The 19,329-nt window shown below is 44.8% G+C and overlaps 1 protein-coding gene across 3 annotated transcripts in view; it reads left to right on the top strand.

Moving 5' to 3' along the window:
• The window catches only part of atg5 (ATG5 autophagy related 5 homolog (S. cerevisiae)), a 198,478-nt gene that overhangs the window by 8,928 nt on the left and 170,221 nt on the right, over positions 1-19,329 (top strand). For all 3 annotated transcript variants that reach the window (XM_067984963.1, XM_067984962.1, XM_067984964.1), the window contains exon 3: positions 3,744-3,871. In XM_067984963.1, the coding sequence (XP_067841064.1) occupies positions 3,744-3,871 (128 nt within the window). The remainder of the gene's footprint in view (positions 1-3,743; positions 3,872-19,329) is intronic.

The raw sequence follows: 19,329 nt of genomic DNA, 5'->3' as shown, positions 1-19,329 counted from the left end.
GCTCCCACTTCCACTGTTATGAAAGAGCCAATAATGAATCCCACAAAGCAATGTAGCCATGACAGCATTTCTCACCATTTCTCTCCTCTTTCTTTCTCCTATTATCTTTTCTCTTTTTTTTCTCTCTCTCTGTTCTCTGTACCCCTTCTCTGCCAACAAAAGCAAAAGAATGGTGCAAAGCTGATCTTTTATCAGCACAGCTGGAAGATTGTGACCTTCAGACTCTGGGTATGTCCTGTCCCACCGGCAGGACAGACCGACCAGAGGTGGCGGTACAGTGATATACAGTCAGGAGGGAGTGGCCCTGGGAATCCTCAACATTGACTCTGGACCCCATGAAATCTCATGGCATCAGGTCAAACATGGGCAAGGAAACCTCCTGCTGATTACCACCTACCGTCCTCCCTCAGCTGATGAATCAGTCCTCCTCCATGTTGAACACCACTTGGAGGAAGCACTGAGGGTAGCAAGGGCACAAAATGTACTCTGGGTGGGGGACTTCAATGTCCATCACCAAGAGTGGCTCGGTAGCACCACTACTGACCGAGCTGGCCGAGTCCTGAAGGACATAGCTGCTAGACTGGGCCTGCGGCAGGTGGTGAGCGAACCAACACGAGGGAAAAACTTACTTGACCTCGTCCTCACCAATCTACCTGTCGCAAATGCATCTGTCCATGACAGTATTGGTAGGAGTGACCACCGCACAGTCCTCGTGGAGATGAAATCCCGTCTTCGCACTGAGGACACCATCCAACGTGTTGTGTGGCACTACCACCGTGCTAAATGGGATAGATTCAGAACAGATCTAGCAGCTCAAAACTGGGCATCCATGAGGCGCTGTGGGCCATCAGCAGCAGCAGCAGAATTGTATTCCAGCACAATCTGTAACCTCATGGCCCGGCATATTCCTCACTCTACCATTACCAACAAGCCAGGGGATCAACCCTGGTTCAATGAGGAGTGGAGAAGAGCATGCCAGGAGCAGCACCAGGCGTACCTAAAAATGAGGTGCCAACCTGGTGAAGCTACAACTCAGGACTACATGCATGCTAAACAGCGGAAGCAACATGCTATAGACAGAGCTAAGCGATTCCACAACCAACGGATCAGATCAAAGCTCTGCAGTCCTGCCACATCCAGTCGTGAATGGTGGTGGACAATTAAACAACTAACGGGAGGAGGAGGCTCTGCAAACATCCCCATTCTCAATGATGGCGGAGTCCAGCACGTGAGTGCAAAAGACAAGGCTGAAGCGTTTGCAACCATCTTCAGCCAGAAGTGCCGAGTGGATAATCCATCTCAGCCTCCTCCCGATATCCCCACCATCACGGAAGCCAGTCTTCAGCCAATTCGATTCACTCCACGTGATATCAAGAAACGGCTGAGTGCACTGGATACAGCAAAGGCTATGGGCCCTGACAACATCCCAGCTGTAGTGCTGAAGACTTGTGCTCCAGAACTAGCTGCGCCTCTAGCCAAGCTGTTCCAGTACAGCTACAACACTGGCATCCACCCGACAATGTGGAAAATTGCCCAGGTATGTCCTGTCCACAAAAAGCAGGACAAATCCAATCCGGCCAATTACCGCCCCATCAGTCTACTCTCAATCATCAGCAAAGTGATGGAAGGTGTCGTCGACAGTGCTATCAAGCGGCACTTACTCACCAATAACCTGCTCACCGATGCTCAGTTTGGGTTCCGCCAGGACCACTCGGCTCCAGACCTCATTACAGCCTTGGTCCAAACATGGACAAAAGAGCTGAATTCCAGAGGTGAGGTGAGAGTAACTGCCCTTGACATCAAGGCAGCATTTGACCGAGTGTGGCACCAAGGAGCCCTAGTAAAATTGAAGTCAATGGGAATCAGGGGGATAACTCTCCAGTGGCTGGAGTCATACCTAGCACAAAGGAAGATGGTAGTGGTTGTTGGAGGCCAAGCATCTCAGCCCCAGGGCATTGCTGCAGGAGTTCCTCAGGGCAGTGTCCTAGGCCCAACCATCTTCAGCTGCTTCATCAATGACCTTCCCTCCATCATAAGGTTAGAAATGGGGATGTTCGCTGATGACTGCACAGTGTTCAGTTCCATTCGCAACCCCTCAGATAATGAAGCAGTCCGAGCCTGCATGCAGCAAGACCTGGACAACATCCAGGCTTGGGCTGATAAGTGGCAAGTAACATTCGCGCCAGATAAGTGCCAGGCAATGACCATCTCCAACAAGAGAGAGTCCAACCACCTCCCCTTGACATTCAATGGCATTACCATCGCCGAATCCCCCACCATCAACATCCTGGGGGTCACCATTGACCAGAAACTGAACTGGACCAGCCATATAAATACTGTGGCTACGAGAGCAGGTCAGAGGCTGGGTATTCTGCGGCGAGTGACTCACCTCCTGACTCCCCAAAGCCTTTCCACCATCTACAAGGCACAAGTCAGGAGTGTGATGGAATACTCTCCACTTGCCTGGATGAGTGCAGCTCCAACGACACTCAAGAAGCTCGACACCATCCAAGATAAAGCAGCCCGCTTGATTGGCACCCCATCCACCACCCTAAACATTCACTCGCTCCACCACCGACACACTGTGGCTGCAGTGTGTACCATCCACAGGATGAACTGCAGCAACTCGCCAAGGCTTCTTCGACAACATCTCCCAAACCCGCGACCTCTACCACCTAGAAGGACAAGGGCAGCAGGCGCATGGGAACTACACCACCTGCACGTTCCCCTCCAAGTCACACACCATCCCGACTTGGAAATATATCGCCGTTCCTTCATTGTCGCTGGGTCAAAATCCTGGAACTCCCTTCCTAACAGCACTGTGGGAGAACCGTCACCACACGGACTGCAGCGGTTCAAGAAGGCGGCTCACCACCACCTTCTTGAGGGCAATTAGGGATGGGCAATAAATGCCGGCCTTGCCAGCGACGCCCACATCCCGTGAACGAATAAAAAAAAAGTCTCTACTTAGGAATCCCAATAAATGTAGGCAGGCCAGTGGACTTGCTAAAGCATGTCAGAGACTCCAGTTCAAGTGGTGGAAAGGAGCTCCAACCCTTTGATCATTGGTGGGATAAGAATCCTGGAATTAGATTGTATCCAGTCCAATGATATGCTGCAATGATGAATACCTCTGGTTCAGAAACATCTGAAGAAAGATTTTAACATGATTTTTGTGTGTGTATATAGTCACAGCATAAGTTTAATATATTTGGACTCCTCAAAATAAATTAAGGACATAAGAAATGCTGATGGTGCCGAGTTGGATGCCAAGCTCCTCCCAAAAGGAGGTTGAGAAAATTGGATAGTGAGTTTTTAATCAAACTGCACTGATGCACATCCTTACCATCATAAAGGGCGACACCAAACATACGTGTCTTGGAAGGGATCAGCTTAAGGGTGGGGAGAAGAGAGAGACACACACAGGCATACCTTCAATTAGAGGGCACACTATTGAAAAAGTGCAAATGATTACAAAATTGGCGTCAACATCAGCTATCAGTTTTTCAGATACCTGTAAAATGATTTTTTAGTTTTAACCTAGCTTTTTTAAAAAAGGTTTGATTTGAACTAAGAGGTAGATTTTGGTAGTTTTCAATGTGTATGGCACTAATTTGGTAGGGTTTATTAGATATTTTATTGACTGGCCATTTCTACAGAATGCTTACTTCTTCCCCACCCCGCCCCCCCCCCCCAAAAAAAAGAAATCTAGCAATATGTTAACATGCACAATTTCTTTTCAGCTGCTTTTACCAAGAGTCAGCTATTTGATGCTGGTCACTGACAAAGCTAAAAAACACTTCCAGAAAGTTATGAGACAAGAGGATGTGGGAGAGATGTGGTTTGAATACGAAGGGGTACCTCTAAAGTGGTGAGTTTCCATTTGATGTTATTTATAGCTTCTCCATTGTAAACTTTACAGTGGTGGTTGGCTGTTCAGTGTCTCTGCCATTGACGCAGGTTCTTCAATGTTGGATGTTTTGCATTCCATTAAAATACACATCATTACTCATCAGAAATTTAATTTGAGTCTGCTTTTAAAAGAAATCACACTCAGCAACTGTCAGTTGATTTCTACTTGCAATATGTCTGCTTAGAACATGAGCACATTTGCACTTTTATTTAAGTTTACTGAAATTGCTCAAAGTATTTTAAATAATTGCCGTTGTAATGATATTTCATCTTGGGTACAGTACATTGAGCTTACATGATCCAAATTCACTAATATTGGGGATCAGAATGTTCCTGCGTCTTATTTTTCTTCTCAGTTACCCAGTTGTGATAGTAGATCATATAAACGGGTCCATGGTAAATATTTATTTTCAAAATGTTTGCAGCAGGTTGATGCCTAATTATCTGCATTCTGTGCTGCCACCTTGGCTTTCTTTCCAAACTTTCCCACATCTGCTTTAAAGTGCGACATACTTTTATTCCCTCCTCATAAAATTTCTCAGCTGGAGGTTGGTGAGGATGGGGATGATAGGTATGCGAGACTTACTACAGATAAGGTTATGAATAGCAGAGTTCTTAAGTTTTAAGGGCAGCATTTTAGCCCGCCTCGAACCCGCGCACTTCTGGGTTCCCCGCTGACGCCCCCGCTGGTGGGAATCCCGCAGGCAATTAAAGCCAGCGGGATGCCACTTGAAGGTATTTATTTGGCTTGTTCAGGTCATTAACTGACCTGATTAAGGGATTATGTGAGGAGGGGTGGGATTTTAGAGCAAACTGGGACTGTTTCCCACACTGGGGGAAACACTCTCAGTTCAAATGGACCTGTTGCAGCCATCAGCCTGTGGCAGCTGCAAAGGTCCATTTGACAGGTGGGGGGGGGGGTGGGGAGACCCTCACTCATTGCAGGAGGCCACTCTGTCACTTGGGACAAAGTTTGGCCTCCACCACCCTCCTCCTGACAATCAAAGTCACCAACTTGCACACTTACCCCGGTATCCAGACACATGTACCTACCTTGCAGACCCCCTCAGATGTACATCTTCCGGATGGGGGCCGCCGTAGCTGCAGTCATGACCTCCTCGGAGGGCGAACAGCATCACCAGCCTCGCCATCCACGCCATCCACCTCTGACACGTGGAGCTCCACAACAGAGTGCTGTGACACATCCACCTGCACAGCAGGAGGGAGGGCTACCGCAGAGAGAGATGCGTCGCAGAGGGCACTACCCTCGCCATAGTGTCCACAGACCGAGGCTCAGCTTCCTGGACCTCTCTGAGCAGCAGTGCACACGGAGGCTCAGAGTCACTCGACATGTAGTCGTGGACATCTGCAGCCTCCTTCATGCCAAGCTACTCCTGGCTGGCCCAAGCACCATCTTCTTACCTGTCGCTGTCAAAGTCACCACTGCCCTCAACAACCTCTCCTCCGCATCCTTCCAGGGTGCAACCGGGGACATCACCGACGTCTCTCAGCCGTCTGCACAAAAGAGCCCTGCAAATACACCTACACCCACTCTGCAGTGACACAATGGGTGGCATCAGTTGTGGGTCTTCATTGTGATCCTCAGGAAAGGGCATTATTGCACAGACCAGACAAGATTCGCGAAGACATGGCAGTAGTGGTGCCAATATAATATGAAATTCAATATGAGTAACAACCATGACAAACCCTCAAACACCCTTGTGCATCCCCTTCATGCTCACGACACGTTTGCCTTACGCTGCCTACTGCACATATGTGATGCATGCCCTGTGGCTGCAGCACAGGTAGTGGCAGGTTGAGTGAGGCTGGCCGTGAAAGAGATGCACGAGAGGGTGAGTATGATATAGAGCCATGAGATTGTATGAGGATTGGGTTGAGTGGTAGTGGCGGGATGAGTACTGGCGAGGTGAGTAGATGCAGGTACGATGAGGATGAGGTTTGAGTGGGTATGAGGGGTGATGTGACAGAGTAGTGTTGGCAGTGCAGAAGGAGATGTGGGGTGGGGGCGGTGATGTGGCAGACGGAGTGTAGGGGAAAGAGTAAGTGTACTCACTTTGGCTGACCTACTGAGGTCATTGGAACGCCTCCTGCACTGTATGCAGGTGGGCGATATGTTGGTCGTGCTGGTGACCTCCTCTGCCACCTCGAGCCAGGCCTTCCTGGTGGCAGAGGCAGGCCGCTTCCTCCCGCCCGCCGGGGGGGAAGATCTGTGTCCTCCCCCTCCTCCTCACCCCATGTATTGATACCTGGAGTGAGGCATCATTAAACTGGGAGCAGCCTTCCCCCTGGGCTGCTCCATGCTGTGATTTTTTTCTGTTTGTTGCAGCATCTGTCAGTGGAGGACTGCCCCTTTTAAATAGAGCTCCTCCAGCTGACAGATCTTAGTGCGCATGCGCAGCCCGCCCGACGCGCAGATCAGCAGTGGGGAACCCGGAGGAGCAGGTAAGTGGATCCAATTATGCTACGATCGTGCGGGGAGCTGACTGATTTCGCCAGGCGCGTTACCCACACGCCTGATAGCCCCCCCGCCGAGAACCCGCAGCCCTGGTAACATCGGGCTCATAGTCTCTTCTCCTCCTACTTCTTGCCCCTTTGATAGAAGGGGAATTTGTGTTGTACGTCTTTTTTCCTGTTCACCTAAAAACATTAATTTGGGTCAGGGCTTGACATAAACCTGAGGAAATTTCTCAACCAGAAATGTATAAAATTAGTTAATTAAAACACCATTCATCAAATTTTCTCAGTCTAGAGAGATTGCTGTTTTCATCGAGTTTCTTTATCACTAAGAGCTGTATAATGGGATAAAATTTGCTAGGACTTGTTCCTCTGTGACCCTTGTCCTCTGCATTATGTCATCACAGCAGCATATTACATCAGGTGTGGAATCCCAGATACAATAACAAGCTGAGAAGAGTTTAGTAAGAGAAAGCGGTTGTGATCATTTGAAACAGATTAAGTATTTTGATTATAAAATGGAAGGCACAGTCTTTAGGGAATGGGTAGTATACCTGATAGATGTGGGAGATGGCGATCTTTCAGACAGTCACGGATTTTATGTCCATCTTACGGTCTCACTTAAATGTATCAAAGTAGGTATAGCACAGGAGGAAGCCATCATGCCTTTGCCGGCTCTTTGAAAGAGCTGTCCAATTAGTCCCATTCCCCAGCTCTTTCCCCATAGCCCTGTAAATTTTTTTCCTTCAAGAATTTATCCAATTTCCTTTTGAAAGTTACTCTTGAATCTGCTTCCACCACCCTTTCAGGCAGTGCATTCCAGATCACAACATCTCACTGCGTAAAAAATTGTTTCCTCGTGTCGCCTCTGGCTCTTTTGCCGATCACCTTAAATCTGTGTCCTCTGGTTACTGACCCTTCAGCCACTGGAAACAGTTTTTCTTTAATTATTCTATCAAAACCGTTCATGCTTTTGAACACCTCTATCAAACCTTCCCTTTACCTTCTCTGTTCTAAGGAGAACAACCTCAGCTTTTCCAGTCTCTCCACATAACTGAAGTTGCTCATCCCTGGTACCATTCTAGTAAATCTCTTCTGTACCCTCTTTAAGGCCTTGACATCATTCCTAAAGTGTGGTGCCCAGAATTGAACACAATACTCCAGCTGAGGCCTAACCAACGTTTTATAAAGGTTTAGAATGGCTTCCTTGTTTTTGAGCTCTGTGCCTCTATTAATAAAGCCCAGGATCCCCATATGCTTTTTTCTAACAGCCTTCAAAGATTTGTGTACATACACCCCCAGGTCTCTCTGTTCCTGCACTCCTTTTTAAAATTCTACCATTTAGTTTACATAGCCTCTCATTCTTCCTACCAAAATGTATCACTTCACACTTCTCCGTGTTAAATTTCATCTGCCACGTGTCTGCCCACTTCACCAGTCTGTCTATGTTCTCCTGAAGTCTGTTCCACATTGTTTACTATATTTCCGAGTTCCGAATGTGCTCAGAACTCATGGAAAAGCTGTTGGGGAGAAAATGCATCTCATCCATTGTTTTCTTCAGATCAGTGCAATGTACATCCCCTGAAAAGATATGGAAGTTATTCAGGTGATACTGAAGATAAAATTCCAATTTTATTGGAATGCACCACCTAAAAGGGTGGTGGTAGCAGATTCACTAGTGATTTTCAAAAGGGAATTGGATATATACTTGAAAATGAAACATTTTCAGGACTATGAGAAAAGAGTGGGGGAGTGGGACTTATTGGCTAGCTCTTTCAAAGAGCTGGCACAGGCACAGGAAAGGCCCCCTTCTGTGCTTTAAGATTCTATGATAAATTTTCTGACCATGTCATTTATGTGTATTGTTGTCTTAGTTCTCCCCCTGCACCCTCGATTTATGGCAGGGATGTAATGGAGGTGGCTGGATGTGATTCACGAGGGGTGGTGAAAGAAAAGCAGCAAGTATCAATTAGGGAATATGTAAGTGCGTGAGCCTGAACTACGTCAACAGGTGGTTCTACATTTATTACCGAGCACGACACTAACTGACAGTTGTACCACCCACAAGATAGAGCAAGCATGAGCTGCCACAGTCTGAATGGGTCTGTAGACCAATTAAAACCACTAACAACAAAAGGACAACAGCTGCCTCACTCGAGTGCCCTGTTATATCCCAGCAATCTTCTGATTTTACTCAGCTATTTTGAGGGTTAGGTATAGATCATTTAATTTGAAAAGAATGGCTTTTCATCTTAAGTTAACGTGAATATTGTACATTTTGTGTGTGGAGCCTGTAGAAATCTTATGGGGGTTTTGTATGTAAACATTGTCATGGACAGGAGTGTATAGTTGCAGAGAGATGGATGACATCTAATGATATACTAAAGGTAGAGTTAGTTGTATTTGACGTCTTCTCAAAACTGAAGGGTTATCTGTTGTTAAAGCTGAAAGTGGCTGTCTTGGGTAGATTGGTTTAACGGAGCTTAGGCCTTGTGTGTTTACCGGTTTCTCACTGTTACTAAATTTGCTGAGTTAGGGTTGCATGCAGAATGCATTTTGTTTATCAGGTGAACACATTGTATTATTTCAGGGTACACTGGTGAAAAAAAATGCATGAAATGAATATTTAGGCTCATTGTAAATGTAAAAAGAAAACTTGCTGCGAGTACAGTTGAAGATCAGAGCAGGTAAGTGATGGTCTTAGCTGGAGTAATGTTTGCTAATACAAAATAACCTACAGAATGATAGAATTAGTAATTGTACTTGGTAGTTTTGGGGGTGTAACTATAATTAAACAAGGGCTTTGTTTTGCAAATAATAAAGTGATAGGTGGAAAGACCATTTTATAATATGACAAGTAAATGTAATTCTCTTTGATAACACTTTGTGTTGGAATTTGTTGGCAAAACACATCTGTTGAAGTAAATGTAGAAAAGCAGAAATAAAAGTTTATTTGATAGGAAACTTCCCAAGGTGATTAGTACAGGAAATAGCCAAGAATGATTTCAGGTGAAGTAACATTTGTGGATACTTGCTGAAAAAATCTTTGCAGCAGTGGTCACAGCTGTGGCCATAACTGCATCACAGCAAGGCCAGAATTTTATTTATATATAAGCATTTTTTTCTTGCAGAAAGAGGGGAAGAGTCTGAGACAAACATACCACAATAAGAGAAAGTGAGAACCAAACAGAAGGAGACCTCATTACAGTCTTGGTCCAAACATGGACAAAAGAGCTGAATTCCAGAGGTGAGGGGAGAGTGACTGCCCTTGACATCAAGGCAGCAATTTGACCAAGTGTGGCACCAAGGAGCCCTAGTAAAATTGAAGTCAGTGGAAATCGGGAGGAAAACTCTCCAGTGGCTTGAGTCATACCTAGCGCAAAGGAAAATGGTAGTGGTTGTTGGAGGCCAATCATCTCAGCCCGAGGACATTGCTGCAGGAGTTCCTCAGGGCAGTGTCCTAGGCCCAACTATCTTCAGCTGCTTCATCAATGACCATCCCTCCATCATAAGGTCAGAAATGGAGATGTTCGCTGATGATTGCACAGTGTTCAGTTCCATTCGCAACCACTCAGATAATGAAGCTGTCCGTGCCCGCATGCAGCAAGACCTGGACAACATCCAGGCTTGGGCTGATAAGTGGCAAGTAACATTCGCGCCAGACAAGTGCCAGGCAATGACCATCTCCAACAAGAGAGAGTCCAACCACCTCCCCTTGACATTCAACGACATTACCATCACCGAATCCCCCACAATCAACATCCTAGGGGTCACCATTGACCAGAAACTTAACTGGACCAACCACATAAATAGTGTGGCTACAAGAGCAGGTCAGAGGCTGGCTATTCTGCGGCGAGTAACTCACCTTATGACTCCCCAAAGCCTTTCCACCATCTACAAGGCACAAGTCAGGAGTGTGATGGAATACTCTCCACTTGCCTGGATGAGTACAGCTCCAACAACACTCAAGAAGCTTGATGCCATCCAGGACAAAGCAGCCCGCTTGATCGGCACCCCATCCACCATCCTAAACATTCACTCCCTTCACCACCGGCGCACTGTGGCTGCAGTGTGTACCATCCACAGGATGCATTGCAGCAACTTGCCAAGGCTTCTTCGACAGCACCTCCCAAACCCGCAACCTCTACCACCTAGAAGGACAAGGACAAGGACAAGGGCAGCAGGCACATGGGAACAACACCACCTGCACGTTCCGCTCCATGTCACACACCATCCCGACTTGGAAATATATCGCCGTTCCTTCATAGTCGCTGGGTCAAAATCCTGGAACTCCCTTCCTAACAGCACTGTGGGAGAACCTTCACCACACGGACTGCAGCGGTTCAAGAAGGCGGCTCACCACCACCTTCTCGAGGGCAATTAGGGATGGGCAATAAATGCTGGCCTCGCCAGCGATGCCCACATCCCATGAAAGAATTTAAAAAAAAGACGGGAGAGAAATAGTAGTGAGCGAGATATAAGCAGAGTCACAATTACGGGAAAAGGGAGCAAGGCAAATTAGTCTTTTTACTTTTATCCATGAGCAGTGCCACGTAAAATGACAAGAAAATGCAGTAACTACATAGTGGCTCAGTCAGCATTTGAAAGGGAAAGACAGGTTAAATTTGGGTGTAGGCCTTTCACCTAGCACAGCTAGCTTAGTGAGGCAGCGGCATCATTCTTGTCAACTGTTCCAATTTTGCAGGATCGACTTCAATCCTCTCACTACCCCGACTTCAGAGCAATGTCTTCCAATTTCAAAATTCCCTGGCACTATTTGAAGAATTAAAGGAAAAAAGAGAGACTTGTATTTAAATAGCGCCTTTCACAAACTTGGGACGTCCCAAAGTGCTTTACAGCCACTGAAGTATATTTGAAGCGTTGGCACTATTGTAAGGTAGGAAAAGTGGTAGTCAATTTGTGGACAGCAAGGCCCCACAAACAGGAATGTGATAATGACCAGATAATCTGTTTTTCCTATAATGATGTTGATTGAGGGATAAATATTGGCCAGGACACCGGGGAGAACTCCCCCTTCTCTTTGAAATAGTGGAATGGATCCTTTTACATCCACCTGAGAGGGCAGATTTAACATCTCATCCGAAGGACGGCACCTCTGACTGTGCAGCACTCCCTCAGTACTGCACTGAAGTGTCGGTCTAGATTTTGGGCTCAAGTCTCGAGTGGGATTTAAGCCTACAATCTTCCAACTCCGAGGCGAGAGTGCAACCACTGAGCCAGGCCTGAGTTCAAGATTTCCTTTTTTTTAATATTATTCATTCATGGGTTGTGGGCGTTGCTGGCAAGGCCGGAATTTATTGTCCATTCCTAGTTTCTCTGAGAAAGTGGTAGTGGGCCCCCTTCTTAAACTGTGTGGCTTGCTAGGCCACTTCAGAAGGCAGTTCAGAGTCAACCACATTGGTGTGGGACTGGACTCGCATATAGGCCAAGCCAGGTAAAGATGGCAGGTTTCCTTCCCTAAAGGACCTGAGTGAACCAGTTAGGTTTTTAGGACAATTCGACCATCTCATGGTCCCTTTTACTGACACCAGTTTTTTATTTCCAGATTTTTAAAAAAAAAACTGAATTCAAATTCTCAACCTGCCTTGGTGGATTATTAGCTCAGGCCTTTGGATTATTAGTCCAGTAACCTAGCCACTACACTACCGTGTGACTAAATTGCATCTGCCATGTCTTCGCTCACTGAGCTTGTCGAGATCCTTTTGAATTTGTATGTATTAAATATTCATCATTTGCCAATGCAGTTTAATATCGTCTGCAAATTTAGACACTTTAGGACAATTCCTTCCTCTAAGTCATTTACAACAATTCCTTACTCTAAGTCAAAACACCAGTTGCCTCAACACTGACCCTTGTGGTACTCCACTGGTAACTGGTTGCCAATCAGATGCCTGCCCATTCACCACTACTCGTTTCCTACCAACCAACTATTTGCCAATCCATTTTCATACGTTCCCATCTAGCCTGTGAGCTTGGATCTTATGTAGCAACCTATTATGTGGGACAGTGTCAAATGCCTTCCTGAAATCCAGGTAGGTAATGTCCCTGTTTCTCCCTTTTCTATTAGGTCTTCCATCTCAATAGAAATCCAATAAATTAGTCAAGCATGACCGTCCACTCCTAAGACCATGCTGACTGTCTTGGATTAGCTCATGCCCCTTAAGAAGCTCCCTTATATTATCCCTCAAGGTAAGGACAAGCGACAGATTCAAACTAATAAAAGACAAATTTAGAACTGATACCTGGAAGAAGTTCTTCACACACAGAGTGATCAACACTTTGAATGGACTTCCAAATAGAATATTTGGGGTGAGAAGCTTGGAATCATACAAGAGACAATTGGATGTTGCTGTGGAGGGAACTTCAGGTTCATTCTGGAGGGATGAATTGAGATGGGATGAATGGCTTTCCTCATCCGTAATTATCTTGCGATCTTGTTGATTTGTGCAGTAAATTGAAGCAACTGACTTCTGCCATTAGAGGGTGCACCTGCAATTGCAGAGTTCACCAAAGGCAAGTGGTATACTGGGCACTTGTAATACAGTCCCGATCATTTGAACTGCCCACATTTTATTCAGGCAAATAGCGCAAATCATTTCCCGTTACCATTATTGCCAATTACAAAGTCGTCACTTACAGCTCGTTAAACGCACCAGCTATTTTGGGCAGAAACAGGTGTTCAGTGAATAGTTTGCAGCTCGTTAAGGTACCCCTACTGACTCGACGAGAGGGGAATCTCATTGTGGAATTGACGGTTGTGAGGTAGATTTTAGTAATTATGCTGCTTAAATCAAGTTGCAGAGCCACGCTTACAAAATTCATCAAGATTCATATAAACCGTCCGACGTGTATAGCTGGCAAATCGCGTTAGCACCAACTTGCCCGCTATAAGCGGTGGGAACTGTACAGTAAAGTCCTGTTGGATGAGCTCAGCTAGGAGCAGGTTGCAATAATTGGCCTCGGCGCCCTTGGGGTCGGGAGAGAGAAAATCGGTCAGTGTTTCTACTCTTGATTGCTAAGCAGTTACCTCTCGTGGAAATGCGTGGGTGTGATTGTTAGGAGGGCATTGGGCTGGGCTGTGATATTCCCCAAGGTTAAACAACCTGCTGACTGTCTAAGGGTCTACACACAAAATATCAATCTGTCTTTTACCTTTACAGATGCATTTTTTGTTCTATCTCATTGTATGTATATATGTACATTTGCCAGTAGATGGTGGTAGAGTATTGAGTACAAAGTAATTGCATCTTGTGCACAATGCATGCTAAGTTAAACCTGTCATCAATAACTTGCAACACCAAGTTATAGTCCAACAATTTTATTTGAAAATCACAAGCTTTTGGAGGCTTCCTCCTTCGTCAGGTGAATGTCAGGAAATCCTTGAACCTTTCGCATTTATATTCAGAGAACAATACCTGGTGATTACAGATAATCATTCCAACTGCCCGTTGTCAAGGCAATCAAAGTGTTCAGACAGAGAGGTGTTACCTACAGGACCACCGAATATACAAACGGCCAGAACACAAAACAGAGAGAGAGAGGGAGAAACATCCGAAAGGAAGAGAAAGACTGAAACTGACCCGTTGAATTAAAAACAGATAACTTTTATTCGCTGGTGGGGTTACGTGTAGCGCGACATGAACCCAAGATCCCGGTTGAGGCCGTCCTCTTGGGTTCCAGTCGGGGAACACTTCAGCAGTCAAGGACATTCAGCCACTGATCTTCGGGTAAGCGTACTCCAAGGCGGCCTTTGGGACACACGACAACGCAAAATCGTCGAGCAGAAATTGATAGCCAAGTTCCGCACCCATGAGGACGGCCTCAACCGGGATCTTGGGTTCATGTCGCGCTACGAAAGCTTGTGATTTTCAAATAAAATTGTTGGACTATAACTTGGTGTTGTAAGATTGTTTACATTTGTCAACCCCAGTCCATCACCGGCATCTCCACATCATCAATAACTTGGATAGTTACTAAGTACTCTACAACTACCAAAGTAACATGCTAAGTCCCAGTTCATATAAGGTAATAAATGATGAAGCATTGGTTACACTGGAAAGCAACCTGGAGTCCTGCTAATTAAAACATTTGAGCTTGACTCTTGATAGTTTCTAAGGTTCTCTGAACCTTTAGTATCTTGCAGTGCATTATTCCTGTCTCCAATCCCATGTGGAAATTGTTGCAAGATGTTTTGACAACTTCCACATTCTTTCTTGGCTTCTGATTGGGAATGCTGTACAGAAATCTCCTCCTCCACACTAGTATTCCAGGTGCTGAAGTGTTACTTTCCGATGCTAACTGCGTATGTATTTGATATAGCTTAAGAATAATGCTCTTTGGGCTATGCCTACAGTAAAGCTCTCCTTCCCACGTGTCACACTACAAATAACAGGTCCAAGCCTACCTGTGGCGAAATGTGATTTTGTTTTGTTAGCAAGGGGAATATTGTGTGGATTGTTTCATAATTATCTGTTTCTGTTAGCAAGTCCAGGTCATTAATGTATATCAAAAAGAGCAGTTATCCTAATACCGACTCCAAGGGAACACCAATGTACACTTCCCTCCATTCTGAATAACAACCGTTCACCATTACTCTCTGCTTTCTGTCCTTCAGCCAATTTCATATCCACGTTGTCACTGCCCGTTTAATTCACTGGCTTTAATTTTGCGAACAAGTCTATTGTCTTTACACACATCAACCGCACTACCCTCATCAGCCCTCTCCATTATTTCATCAAATAACTCAATCAAGTGCAGCGTAGGTTTACTAGAATGATACCCGGACTTCAAGGGTTAAGTTACGAGGAGAGATTACACAAATTGGGGTTGTATTCTCTGGAGTTTCGAAGGTTGAGGGGTGATCTGATTGAAGTTTATAAGATATTAAGGGGAACAGATAGGGTGGCTAGAGAGAAACTATTTCCGCTGGTTGAAGATTTTAGGAGTGGGGGCACAGTCTAAAAATTAGAGCCAGACCTTTCAGGAGCGAGATTAGAAAACATTTCCACACACAGAGTTGTAGAAGTTTGGAACTCTCTTCCGCAAACGGCAATTGATACTAGCTCAATTGCTAAATTTAAATCTGAAATAGATAGCTTTTTGGTAACCAAAGGTATTAAGGGATATGGGCCGAAGGCAGGTATATGGAGTTGGATCTTAGATCAGCCATGATCTTATCAAATGGCGGAGCAGGCACGAGGGGCTGAATGGCCTACTCCTGTTCCTAAGTTAGTCAAACATGATTTTCCTTTAACAACTCCCTGCTGACTTTCATTTATTAACCCATACTTCTCCAAGTGCCAATTTATTTTGTCCTGGATTATTGTCTGTAAAAGTTTCCCCACCATTGGCGTTAGGCTGACTGGCCTGTAATTGCCGGGTTTATCCCCCTCCCCTTTTTTGAACAAGGGTGTAACATTTGCAGTTCTCCAGTCCTCTGGCACTACCCCATATCTAAGGAGGATTGGAAGATTGTGGCAATTTCCACCTGTACCTCCCTCGGTAACCATGGATGCATCCCATCTGGACAGTTCTTCCCATTTACAACAAGTTTAATTGGATGGCACTATATGTAGCTGGCATGTCAGTTTGTGGCAGGTAGCCACCGGGCAAGTGACAGGAGGTGAGGCCTGACATGTTGCTAACTGGGTGCCGATGGCAAGGAACTGGATTAAGTTGTTTCGTAACCTTGCAGGCTGGAGAGTTTGGAAACTTGTGATTGTGCTGAGAGGGAGAGTTTTGCAGCTTCAGGTTTAGTCTATGTAATAGACTGTTGGATGTCCTGCAGCTGCTTTGTTTACGTGTTTCAAGTGGGGAAGCTGGTTGCACCACACTTGAGGTATTTATTATCTTGCTCTGAGCAGGGAGAAATGTAAGTTTGCACACGTTGGATGATTATTGCCTGCTGGACAGCAGGTTAGGCACATGTAAGGTTGGGAGGATGATGAGACCAGTCATGATTTTTGTGCCCTTTTTCCAGGGGGATTGACGGTGATATTAGGTCCAGAGTATATGAATTAGTTTGCCAATTTGATTGTAGCCCCTCCAGAATTTGACTGTTGGGTCTGGTTGTAATTTGTGGTCTGTGCAGGATGAATTATATTTAGTGAATGATTTTTGAGCTGGGCCTTTTCATTTTATGGCAGATGAGTGACTCTGCTTGGCCTCTAGAAGGGAGAAGTTGAGCTGTCCATGTAGGCAATAGGGCAGGGTGAGGGGCATGTAGTTTGTACCTTCTGACTTGTATTAGATAGTTATAATTTAGAAAAAGTAGTTTATTCTTGAATATTACTGAACAATTTCATTAGCAGGTTAATCCATTTTCTGTGGAGTCCAAGCTGTACCCTAGTAGTCACAACACTTGCACACTATATTGGATGTATACCTAGGGTATTTTTTTCTAGCTGAAGCACATGGGGGACATTTGAAACCATCAACTGGCCACAACAAGTAGTGGTGGTGGGGCAAGTGCTAGGAAGATAGTTGTAGGCAAGACAGTCTGACAGGGAGTCTGTTGGGTGTGCACACATTTAGCATTGTGACAAACTCTCCTTACCTAAAGATTATGTGCTCACTGATCAACATTGCCACACTTCTGCCCTTGGATGAGAATGATATGTCCACAATTTGGCTGAGTTTAGAGTTCCATTGAAGTGAAATTGACTATTTGCAAGAAGCTTATTGCTGCTCACACTCTTTTGAAGTAATTTAGGATTTTACATTCCATTTTTATTGGAGGGTGGAGCCTCTTGACATTCAGAGAAACTGTTTTCATATTGGCTATGCTTGTGGGTAAGTTTATGAAGCTCACTGTGGCCTGGATATGCTCCATGGGTGTGCCAGTTATATCTTGAGGTGGTCATTCTGAGCTGAGCATGGACATCTTGTGCTGCTAAGGTTTTATTGTTTGAAGAGTCTCATCTATCCTTGGTACCCAAGTAGAGTCTGCTGGTAGTCTGCTAAATGTCTTTTTGAGTGAGATCTGTATTTAATAATACTTGAAGCTTTACAGCAAAACAGACTTTGTGCTTTATTGTGGTGCACTTTTTTTTCATTGAAACTGTATAGAAAGGGAGGTAGAATTTTTGGTGACTGTAGTGTACTGAAGAAGATATCTTGATGGTTACATGTCCACAGAGTCCTTCTCTGCTGTGAGATGATTTGTCAGGGGTTTAATTATTTTTAAAAAAACATTAATTATCATTGTACAGCCTACTGAATGGTAATGTTTCCATAAGGATCCAATAGTAAAGCCTGCTCTTTAATAACACTGTAAAGAATCCTAAGATAAGACTTGCCCTATAATATCATCGTAGTTGCATTGAACTTCATTGGCTGATTATAGTGGATCTGTTAGAAAAATTCAGAGATAAAAGCTTGTGTACAGAACATTTCCCTCTCCTCCTGTCACTCCCCTCTCCAGTGAATACTTTGGGCAAATCCCCCCTGATTCCTCACTGCCTCTTATTTTCAGTTTGTTGACCAGTCCCATGGTGAGACAATAGTTCTGGGCTGTAGGAGCAGGATTTCCCAATCTAACAAAATAACTTCTTTTGAGAGGTTGGGAAATTCAATCTCTACTCTGGTTGGCTGAGTATCTTGTTGTGGGACAGGATACTAGTGCCATTGCTCTATGACTACAGAAAGGTAGGGAGACAACAAACTAATGACAATTTACAGTCTGCTCCTGATGATTCAAAGTTGTATTTTTGTGCTAAAAATCTTAATTATCCAATAATTTGAATTAGGACATAAATAGCATAGCAAAGTTGGAATTTAGGGTTTTAAAAAAAATGAATCAGCAGATGATTTGAATTGTGACTTTTAATTAAGAGGAGTACATGGTACTCATTAATTGGGCAACCCATTATATAAAGAACATTAACGCCTTTGAGAGTGCATAGCATAGATTCACCAGGCTAATGACCATCCGTCACCAGAGAGGGTACAGAGGAGATTTACGAGGATGTTGCCAGGGCTGGAGAATTTTAGCTATGAGAAAAGATTGGATAGGCTGGAGTTGTTTTCTTTGGAACAAAGGAGGCTGAGGGGAGATTTAATTGAGGTATATAAAATTATGATGCGACTAGATAGAGTGGATAGGGAGGACCTATTTCCTTTAGCAGAGGTTTAAAGTAATTGGTAGAAGGATTAGAGGGGAGCTGAGGAGAAATTTTTTCACCCAGAGGGTGGTGGGGGTCTGGAACTCACTGCCTGAAAGGCAGAAACCCTCAACTCATTTTAAAAAGTACTTGGATGAGCACTTGAAGTGCCGTAACCTACAGGGCTACAGACCAAGTGCTGGAAAGTGGGATTAAGCTGGATAGCTCTTTTTCAGTCGGCACGGACATGATGGGCTGAATGGCCTCCTGTGCTGTAACTTTCTATGATGCTAAGGATGGGAAGTTCTGAGGGGAGAGGAGATATTGGGACTATTCCATTGGAGCAGAGAAAGCTAAGAGTAGATTTAATAGAAGATTTAAAAAATCATGAAGGGTTTTGATAAGGTGAATACAGAAAGACTATTTCCTCTGGATGAGGGAATCAGTGACGAAGGGTCATCAATTTAAAGTTGTCACCAAGAGTAAGGAATGGGGCTAGGAGAAATTCCTTCTTACAGACAGTTGTTGGAACATGGAATGCTTTGCCATGGGAAGTAGTTGAGTCAGAGACCATTGTATTTTTAAGGCAAAAACGGATAAATGTTCGAAGCAGAAATAGATACAGGGCTTTGGGAGAGAGCAGGGCAGTGGAATTAGTTTCAGATTGCTCTAGCAAACAGCTGGCACAGGTGCAGTGGGTGGAATGGCGGCCTCCTGTGCTGTAAACCGCTATGGTTATATTGAGAGAACAATCGGGGGATTCTTTGGCACCCAGATGTTTCCATAATTGAATCCAGTGATGTTTGCAAAAAAGTTTGAA

This window comes from Heptranchias perlo, chromosome 5, assembly GCF_035084215.1.
Source record: "Heptranchias perlo isolate sHepPer1 chromosome 5, sHepPer1.hap1, whole genome shotgun sequence".
Taxonomy (NCBI): domain Eukaryota; kingdom Metazoa; phylum Chordata; class Chondrichthyes; order Hexanchiformes; family Hexanchidae; genus Heptranchias; species Heptranchias perlo.
The sequence above is the reverse complement of the archived record's forward strand: the minus strand, read 5'-3'. Positions and strand labels throughout refer to the sequence as shown.